Source organism: Erpetoichthys calabaricus, chromosome 12, assembly GCF_900747795.2.
Source record: "Erpetoichthys calabaricus chromosome 12, fErpCal1.3, whole genome shotgun sequence".
In the NCBI taxonomy this organism is placed as follows: Eukaryota; Metazoa; Chordata; class Cladistia; order Polypteriformes; family Polypteridae; genus Erpetoichthys; species Erpetoichthys calabaricus.
The window spans coordinates 151957574-151967956 of NC_041405.2; the positions used below are offsets into that span (position 1 = coordinate 151957574).

The 10383-nt window shown below is 41.7% G+C and overlaps 1 protein-coding gene across 1 annotated transcript in view; it reads right to left on the minus strand.

Annotated features, from left to right (window-relative positions):
- ankle1 (ankyrin repeat and LEM domain containing 1) overlaps window positions 1–5833 on the minus strand; it is a 54346-nt gene extending 48513 nt beyond the window's left edge. Inside the window, exon 1 of the mRNA XM_028816575.2 lies at window positions 5628–5833. Within this exon, the coding sequence (XP_028672408.2) occupies window positions 5628–5692 (65 nt within the window). The 5' untranslated portion in view covers window positions 5693–5833. The remainder of the gene's footprint in view (window positions 1–5627) is intronic.
- Window positions 5834–10383: the final 4550 nt, after the last annotated feature.

The window sequence follows — 10383 nt, forward strand, 5'->3', positions numbered from 1 at the left end:
TGGGTTCTTGGTCACCTTCCTGACTAAGGCCCTTCTCCCCCGATCACTCACTTTAGATGGCCAGCCAGCTCTAGGAAGAGTCCTGGTGGTTTCGAACTTCTTCCACTTACGGATGATGGAGGCCACTGTGCTCATTGGGACCTTCAAAGCAGCAGAAATTTTTCTGTAACCTTCCCCAGATTTGTGCCTCGAGACAATCCTGTCTCGGTGGTCTACAGACAATTCCTTTGACTTCATGCTTGGTTTGTGCTCTGACATGAACTGTCAACTGTGGGACCTTCTATAGACAGGTGTGTGCCTTTTCAAATCATGTCCAGTCAACTGAATTTACCACAGGTGGACTCCAATGAACCTGCAGAAACATCTCAAGGATGATCAGGGGAAACAGGATGCACCTGAGCTCAATTTTGAGCTTCATGGCAAAGGCTGTGAATACTTATGTACATGTGCTTTCTCAATTTTTTTATTTTTAATTAATTTGCAAAAACCTCAAGTAAACTTTTTTCATGTGGTCATTATGGGGTGTTGTGTGTAGAATTCTGAGGAAAAAAATGAATTTAATCCATTTTGGAATAAGGCTGTAACATAACAAAATGTGGAAAAAGTGATGCGCTGGGAATACTTTCCGGATGCACTGTAAATAATACAATTTTGTACACCAGTAATAATACAGTCCTAATGATATAACACAGAGAGGACCACAAACACAGTACACACTGTACTCTAAAGAGCCCCTAACATCCAGCACGTAGTATTGCACATTTTGACTGTTTACACAAATTATATGATTTATTCGAGTCTGTAATAATATGTACGGTTAATCGTAGCTGACTGCAGCATATAATTCATTAACTCAAGGTCTCTTAATGGCAAAGCATTGGTGCTGTCAGAACTCATCACTGACACCAAACTTGATATTCTGTGTTTAACGGAGACTTGGCAAAAACCAAATGAATTTGTGTCTCTCACAGAGGCGACTCCAATTGGTTTCACTTTCCACACAGAGCCTCGCAGCTCAAGACAAGGCGGTGGGCTTGCAGTAATTGTCAGAGCTGACTTAAACATTAAATGAATCCCGATTGACTGTCCATTGTCTTTTGAGTGCCTGGCTCTTAAACTAATAACGAAATCAGGTCCTGTCTCACTCATTGTTCTTTATCGTTCCCCCAAAATACAATGCATCCTTCTTATCCGATCTGATTGAACTTTTGACCCACCTAAGCTCTTACTCTCAGAGAATTATCCTTCTTGGTGATTTCAACATCCATATTGACACCCCCACATCTAAACTGAGGAATGAATTCCTATCCTTACTGGTCTGCTTTGACTTGACACAACATGTTGATTTTCCAACCCACTCTGGCGGTCATATATTGGATCTGATCTGCACTTCTGGACTATCTGTTGCCAACATTCACAGCACTGTATTGGGACTCTCTGACCATAAAGCAGTATTTTTCACTGTTTCACTGCCTTTCCCTCCTCTTACCTGTAAACGACAAATTTCTTACAGAAACCTTAAAAATATCTGTCCCTCTATCCTTTCTGGATCCATTTCTGATCTTTTACTGTCTTCACTTATTCCATCAACACTAGATAGCCTTGTTGACCACTATAACTCAGCCCTTCATTCAGCATTAGATAAAACAGCTCCTTTAACACATAAGGAGGTTTCCTTTAAACGTTCAGCTCCTTGGTATTTCCACTGACAGATTGAGGAGATCGTTCGTCCCCCAAACTATGCGACTCTTTAATTCCACCCGGGGGGGTAAACGTTAACATTTAACATTATACATAGTTATTGTCTGTTTTTCACCTGCATTATTGTCATTCTTTAATTTAATGTTATTTATTGTATCAGTATGCTGCTGCTGAAGAATGTGAATTTCCCATTGGGATTAATAAAGTATCTATCTATCTATCTATCTATCTATCTATAACTCAGAATTGCGATCTATGAAAGCAGCTGGCCGACGCCTTGAGAGAATGTCACGTAACACTGGCCTCACCGTGCACATCCAGGCTTTCTCTGACCACCAAAGAGCTTACAGAGAAGCACTAACTTCTGCCAAGAACACCCATTATGGCAGAATAATAGAAAGTGGCCACGATACACAATTTACATAACATTTCTTTTATTATTAAGTTATTAAGCAGTTTGCATACGTTTGCAACCTGAGATTTTTCTTCTTTTTTTGCATATAACAAAGACATATCCTTTGCATTTGTCATTCCTACAGATTGCACATCACAAACATTAACACTGCTATCGTTTTTTTCGTGTCTGCCGTTTCTATAGGAGGGTGACAATGAGTTAAATTCCAATGGATGTTTTTCAAATTTTGACAAGCAATAAGCAAAAGGTATCACTGAAAACCACAGAAAACAAAAATAGCAAAAAAAACAGTACAAGGAAAGTTCGAAGAAAGAATTTTTTTTTACAATGTTTCTGTTTGGGGATCGTTGTGCAAACGTGCACATCTGCGCTGCGACCACAGATCTAACTGCTCTGTGGATGATTCATTCAGGCATTTCAAGGTCACTTCGTTGTATTGAAAGCATCTGCTGAATGTACTTCGTAGTAACGTGATTTCTATAGACTCGTGTCATATGGGGAAACTGTCGGGACCGTAACAATACTTTGTTGTAATACTCTCTCACCTCGGTCTCTCTCCTCTCTCTGCACCGCTGCAAAGCCCCGCCCGCCAAGCGTTCTGAAAAGTCTGAGTGAGTCTCCGTTGCCAGCAGTTCTCTCGCGGCCCGGCTGTCAGACGGCTGCGGCCCGGTAGTGGGTCGCGGACCGGTGGTTGGGGACCCCTGTGCTAGACCAGTGGTTCCCAAAGTGGGGGTCGTGAGACATTGGGGGGGGGGGGGGTCGCGAGATGATTTCCAAGAAATCAAATACTTTTTAAAAACTTTTTAGAAATGAATTAATTTAATTTTTTAAAAATAACATTTTATCCATAACTAACAAAAGATAAAAACTAGTAGTTAATAGTTACATTTAAAAAAAACATGCAAATTAAAAAGCCATCAGACTGTCTTGGAGCGAGTGCGTCGGTGTGTGTACAGACGGTGCTGGAGCGATACTGGGGAAAAAGAAAGGTCTTAAAGCAAGAGACTTACAAGTGGCGCCTCACGTAAAATTCACGCATTGTATTATACACAGAGAAGTCTTGCAAGCAAAACACTTGACCCAGAACTTAAACGTGTTCTTGAGACTTCGATAAAAATGGTCAACAATATAAAAGCGCATCCACTCAATATCAGACTGTTTGCCACTCTCTGTAACGAACTGCGATCGGAGCATGAGTGCTTGCTTCTCCATACAGAAGTCAGGTGGCTTTCGCGAGGGAATGTGCTCTGCCGCCTGTTTGAGCTGCGGGACGAAGTGCGCTTATTTCTGATGGAGCATGGGTCCCAGCTCGCTGATCACCTCACTGATCCTGACTGGTTAACAAGGCTAGCGTATTTGGCTTGCATATTTGAAAAAACTGAATGGACTTAATATGTCATTTCAAGGTGAGAACACACACATAATTTCGCTAAATGATAAAATCCACGCATTCAAGAGAAAACTTGAGCGCTGGACTGAGCGAGTTGAAATAGGAAGGATTGATATGTTTTCTGAGCTGGATGAAAAAAGTTATATGGTTGTTAGAGCGTTATGTTCTTTTTTGTTGTTATGCTCTTGTTTGGATAAGATATTTTGTTGAAATTAAACAAATGAGTAAATTACTATTAAAAAAAAATTATATGGTTGTTGTCATTCTCATGTTTGAATAGGCCTATTGGCGCATGTGCACCGTTGCGCGCAACATTTGTATATTTTAACCACTTCCGAGGATAGTGGGGGTCACGAGTCACTGGCACGGTTATTTTGGGGGTCGTGAGCTGAAAAGTTTGTTTCTTTTTTTTTTTCTTCCAGAATTCACTATCTTAATCTTCTTTATTTATTTATCTGGTTTGTACAATGCTATATACCAGGGGTAGGCAATCTCGGTCCTGGAGTGCCACAGTATGTGCAGGTTTTTGTTCCAACCCAGTTCCTTAACGAGAACTCAATTATTGCTGATGAAGCACATATTGCTTAAGTGACATTTTGATGCTTCATTTTAGTGGTCTCGCTTGTTAAGGTTCTCCAACCTTAATTGCTTATTTCAATCTTAAACTGCATTCAGTGTTTTAATTGCTCCTTATTAGCAATAAGATGTAAAACAGGGGTAGGCAATGTCGGTCCTGGTGAGCCGCAGTGGCTACAGGTTTTCATTCCAAACCAATTGCTTAATTAGAAACCAATCATTGCCAATCTCAGACCTTATTTAATTTTATGGCTTGTTAGTCTGTGCAATGTAAGGCTTTTATATCGTAGATTTTTTTCCTTTCCAAGGATATCATCCAAATGATTTGAAGCCTAAAACAGATCATTTTCAGTCTGTCACATTTTTCTATTAAGTGTTTTATTAAATCAAACCGTGCATGATGAACACACACAGATGGAATTGGAAAAAAGCTAGCTGGAGAACTGCTGGCTGCTTTGTCTTTTACATCTTATTGCTAATAAGGAGCAATTAAAACACTGAATGCAGCAGTTTAAGATTGAAATAAGCAATTAAGGTTGGAGAACCTTAACAAGCGGGACCACTAAAATGAAGCATTAAAATGTCACTTAAGCAATATGTGCTTCATCAGCAATAATTGAGTTCTCGTTAAGGAACTGGGTTGGAACAAAAACCTGCACATACTGCGGCACTCCAGGACCGAGATTGCCTATCCCTGCTATATACTGTATACGCTGCCATTCTTTATTATATTCTGTAAGTGCCTTGAGCATGGGAAAGGCGCTATATAAATAAAAGTTGTTATTATTATTATTCCGCGTCGTCTTCTTTAGCATTCCCATTTTTTAATGAGGTCAACCTACTCCGTTGATTGCAGCATATAACTAACGTATTAAAAAGTGCAGACTCGTGAATGAGACGTGGCAAACGCAGATATAAAACGTAAACTATAAAATACAAAATGTTAAGACTTTTTGTTCAATTTGTTTCTAATATGTGACACCAAAACAACTGCTTCGGATGCAGAACTGAGAGACCTCGATACTTAAGTTTAAGAAATGCTGAATACACGTTTGAGTGCAGGAACTAAAGGGAATTGAAATCGTCATGAGGGGCGTCAGTTCACCACCGAAACTGGCGAATGGCTCCAGAAGGGGGCGTCAATTTATGGACCTCATAGTATCTTAAGTGCTCGGATCTGTCCGAAGCCTAAAACTGTACTGACTGCAGCCGGACACTTCTCGGCCAGTAGGGTGCGCCCGACCAGTTCCTTTTTAGCGCATTTCGCACATTGACAACAAGCCCGGGACATGTCTGCCCAGAAACAAAACGCTTTTGTAAAGCCAGCATTAGAAAGACATTCGGTCTGAAAATCAGCACAGGTAGTTTTCAACACGGGAGGGCATCTCACGACTTCCACTTTCGGCAACTAAACTACAGAGGACACGTTTACCGGCAGCGTAAAACAAGCAGTGAAGAATTAAAAATGTTCTCTTATTGTCTTACAAAGAGAAAAAAAATGCGATTCTAACAAATGACAAGAAATTAACTTTGGCCTGAACATACCTGGGCTCCCCGGCGTCCACCGCTTTGCAAAGCCGCAGAGCTAAGTGCTTGGGGTTAAGGTTCATGACCGCTTCGTTTTTTTTATTATTAATATTTTAAGTTTTCACATCTCGTCGTCCATGTGCTGCTATGTGCACCTCCTGAGTGTTCGGTTCTTTCTTTCACCTTTAAAGCATTTCATCATTGACCCGTCAAGGATAATATACGTATAAAAAAAAATGATTTATATATATTTTTTCTTTGTGAAGGGATGACGATCTCATATTAAATTTCCCTCCGCCATTGCGCCGGCCAACTCAAACAGAAGGGAGGAGCTGATCTCAGAGCACGCGCGGCGTCTATTGGACGGCCCTGGGAAGCAACAGCAAATCATCTTAGGCCGACGAGCCTGTCAATAAAAGAAATGAAAGGACGTGATTGGGCAACACTTTGAGCCCTGTATTTATTATTCTGACGCTCAAATCTCTATCATTTATTTGTCCTCTGTCAGATTATGGAATCGTACTAGTTAATCCATAAATTTGATAAGAAATTAATAAAGAGGCGAACAAAATCAACATACAGTACAGTTTTAAGGGTTCACTTAATTTTTTTTTTCCAGTTATCTGTGTAGTCTTTATTAACCATTAAAAAACGTATGTAGTGTTAGAATAATAAGTAAGAGGAATGTTTCGGGTTTCTAAAAGAAGTCAGTGTTTTGCATAACTTATGTTAGAATTTAAAACCACAGCAGTTTAATTTTCGGTTCCCTGCTGTTTAATTTTTTTTTCCCATGTACAGTAGTTCTGATGCCCTATTGTTTATATATTTGTACAGTATTGCATTATTATAATGCACACTATTGCTGTCACTGTACAGGCTGATTTTTATTGTTACTGAAGTGCCGTAATGGATTCTGTTTCTCTTTATATTTTTTCTTTTTAGGTGGCTCACTATCCATGAAAGGGCAGCTCATCCTTGCCGCACTAGAAGGAATTCTGTTAGCGAAATTGCTGGCTTGTGGTTGTTATAGGTGTACCTGCCGCTGGTGGTGGAATGCCAGCTCATACTATAATTGACTCATTCCTGGCAACCTAACAGCGCCATTACATGTATACAGTCGTATTTATTGTTGTCTTTTCTAATCTTCTAATGCACAGTCAAGGAGCTTGCAACCAAGCATCTCACTACAAACAAGTGAAGCACACGGACCTTTGGTGCATCCTTGTTGTTCTTGCATTCTGTACCTCAAACTTGATGCTTAACAGATGGCACTGCTCCTCTTCATATCCTGGAGTTCTTCATCATGTCATCTGCCTCTGCGATGTGTGTGCCGCTCAACAAATGTCGCTGGTCCTCTTCATCTTTCCATCATGTCACTCCGCTTGCCCGCCGGTCACTTTGCCATAATAAACCCATGAGTGCAAGTCAGCTTGCACAGGCTACCACTACCTGAAATTTTTTTGAATTTCCATGACATATCAGGTCAAAACCTTCCAATGAAGACCAACATCCAGGTTCTAGCCCTAATACTTACTGTACATGTGGACCTCTGGTTGCATGCCTTTCAAGTTTGCTGACGACACTACAGTGGTCGGACTCATCTCAAAGGGAGACAAGGCAGCTTACAGAGAGGATGTCCTGAAGCTGGCAGCCTGGTGTTCAAAGAACAATCTGGCTCTGAACACCAGGAAAACCAAGGAGATCATTGTCGACTTCAGGAGGCACAGCATCGACTTAGCCCACCTTTACATCGACGGCGAGTGTGTGGAGAGGGTCCATATCTCTGCTGACATCTCCTGGACAGACAGCATCACAGCAGTCATCAAGAAGGCTCAGCAGCGGTTACACTTCCTGAGGGTCCTCAGAAAGCACAACCTGGACTCCAACCTGCTACTGACCTTCTACCACTCGTCCATTGAGAGCCTGCTGACGTACTGTATCACAGTATGGTATGGCAGCTGCACCATGGCAGACAGGGAGAGGCTTTAGCAAGTAGTAAAGGCAGCACAGAAGATCATCGGCTGCCCTCTCCCCTCCCTGATGGACATATACAGTGGTGTGAAAAACTATTTGCCCCCTTCCTGATTTCTTATTCTTTTGCATGTTTGTCACACAAAATGTTTCTGATCATCAAGCACATTTAACCATTAGTCAAATATAACACAAGTAAACACAAAATGCAGTTTGTAAATGGTGGTTTTTATTATTTAGGGAGAAAAAAAAATCCAAACCTACATGGCCCTGTGTGAAAAAGTAATTGCCCCCTGAACCTAATAACTGGTTGGGCCACCCTTAGCAGCAATAACTGCAATCAAGCGTTTGCGATAACTTGCAATGAGTCTTTTACAGCGCTTTGGAGGAATTTTGGCCCACTCATCTTTGCAAAATTGTTGTAATTCAGCTTTATTTGAGGGTTTTCTAGCATGAACCGCCTTTTTAAGGTCATGCCATAGCATCTCAATTGGATTCAGGTCAGGACTTTGACTAGGCCACTCCAAAGTCTTCATTTTGTTTTTCTTCAGCCATTCAGAGGTGGATTTGCTGGTGTGTTTTGGGTCATTGTCCTGTTGCAGCACCCAAGATCGCTTCAGCTTGAGTTGACGAACAGATGGCCGGACATTCTCCTTCAGGATTTTTTGGTAGACAGTAGAATTCATGGTTCCATCTATCACAGCAAGCCTTCCAGGTCCTGAAGCAGCAAAACAACGCCAGACCATCACACTACCACCACCATATTTTACTGTTGGTATGATGTTCTTTTTCTGAAATGCTGTGTTCCTTTTACGCCAGATGTAACGGGACATTTGCCTTCCAAAAAGTTCAACTTTTGACTCGTCAGTCCACAAGGTATTTTCCCAAAAGTCTTGGCAATCATTGAGATGTTTCTTAGCAAAATTGAGACGAGCCCTAATGTTCTTTTTGCTTAACAGTGGTTTGCGTCTTGGAAATCTGCCATGCAGGCCATTTTTGCCCAGTCTCTTTCTTATGTTGGAGTCGTGAACACTGACCTTAATTGAGGCAAGTGAGGCCTGCAGTTCTTTAGACGTTGTCCTGGGGTCTTTTGTGACCTCTCGGATGAGTCGTCTCTGCGCTCTTGGGGTAATTTTGGTCGGCCGGCCGGCCACTCCTGGGAAGGTTCACCACTGTTCCATGTTTTTGCCATTTGTGGATAATGGCTCTCACTGTGGTTCGCTGGAGTCCCAAAGCTTTAGAAATGGCTTTATAACCTTTACCAGACTGATAGATCTCAATTACTTCTGTTCTCATTTGTTCCTGAATTTCTTTGGATCTTGGCATGATGTCTAGCTTTTGAGGTGCTTTTGGTCTACTTCTCTGTGTCAGGCAGCTCCTATTTAAGTGATTTCTTGATTGAAACAGGTGTGGCAGTAATCAGGCCTGGGGGTGGCTACGGAAATTGAACTCAGGTGTGATACACCACAGTTAGGTGATTTTTTAACAAGGGGGCAATTACTTTTTCACACAGGGCCATGTAGGTTTGGATTTTTTTTCTCCCTAAATAATAAACACCATCATTTAAAAACTGCATTTTGTGTTCACTTGTGTTATATTTGACTAATGGTTAAATGTGTTTGATGATCAGAAACATTTTGTGTGACAAACATGCAAAAGAATAAGAAATCAGGAAGGGGGCAAATAGTTTTTCACACCACTGTACACCTCCCGCTGCCTCAGTAGAGCAAAAAATATCATCAAGGACAGCTCCCACCCTGACTCTGATCTGTCTGACCTGCTGCCCTCAGGGAGGCGCTACAGGTGCATCAGAACAAGGACAAACAGACTCAAGAACAGTTTTTTCCCAAAAGCCATAACCATTCTAAACTCACACATGCACTGACCACACAGTCTAACCTCCCAACCCCTGGACTTCCTTCTATCCATCAACTGTGTAATATCCAATATTTAAATGGTACTGAATAATAAGTGTGTAATATCTGTATACTGTACAATATCATTACTCTCAGGGTCCAACATCCACTACTTACTGCACATGATCATCATTATTGTGCAATATTTAAATTATGTGCAATAACCCAATAGGGCAATAGTTATTATTTCCATATGTATATAGCGTCGCTGAACTTTTTTTGCAACTTTTTGCACTATTTGTTTATTTACTTGTTGTGTTCTACATATATGTCTGCACTGGAGGAGCTACTTTTAATCTCATTGTACATGTGTATAGTGACGATAAAAGGCATTCTATTCTATTCTCCCATCTTAGCTATTCTTAACATTCCATACGCCGCATAATTATGTATTGATGGGTGAACACTTCCTGAAAGACACAGTTGTCCAAATGGGGTGGGTTTGAGGATACGACTATCGGTGAATGAAAAGATGGAACTCTGGAGAGGGCAACATACAATTGTCCGTGACTGAAAACTGGAGGACCGCCGTCGCACCTCCACCTTCCAGAGCGAGGGACGGGGCTGGACGGCGCGGAGGGTGGAACAGGGGGAAGAGGGGAAGGATGCCCATTCCACCCCCTGTGCCCCAGCCCCCCCCCCGCCATTCTAGTCTGCTGATTTCTTAGTCATCTCTTAGTCATCGTTCAGTACGCACTGCCTGCTCATGTGCCCGCCCCCAACTCCTCACCTGAGTCACTTTCGTCTCTGCTACAGTCCACATGCACCTGTGAGCCACGTTGACGTTTCATTGTTCTTTGTGGTTCCGGCTGCTTTTCTATATATAATTCACCAAGTCACCCAACCATGTTAGTAGCGACTGGGGAGGAGTGTGTACAAAGGGCAGG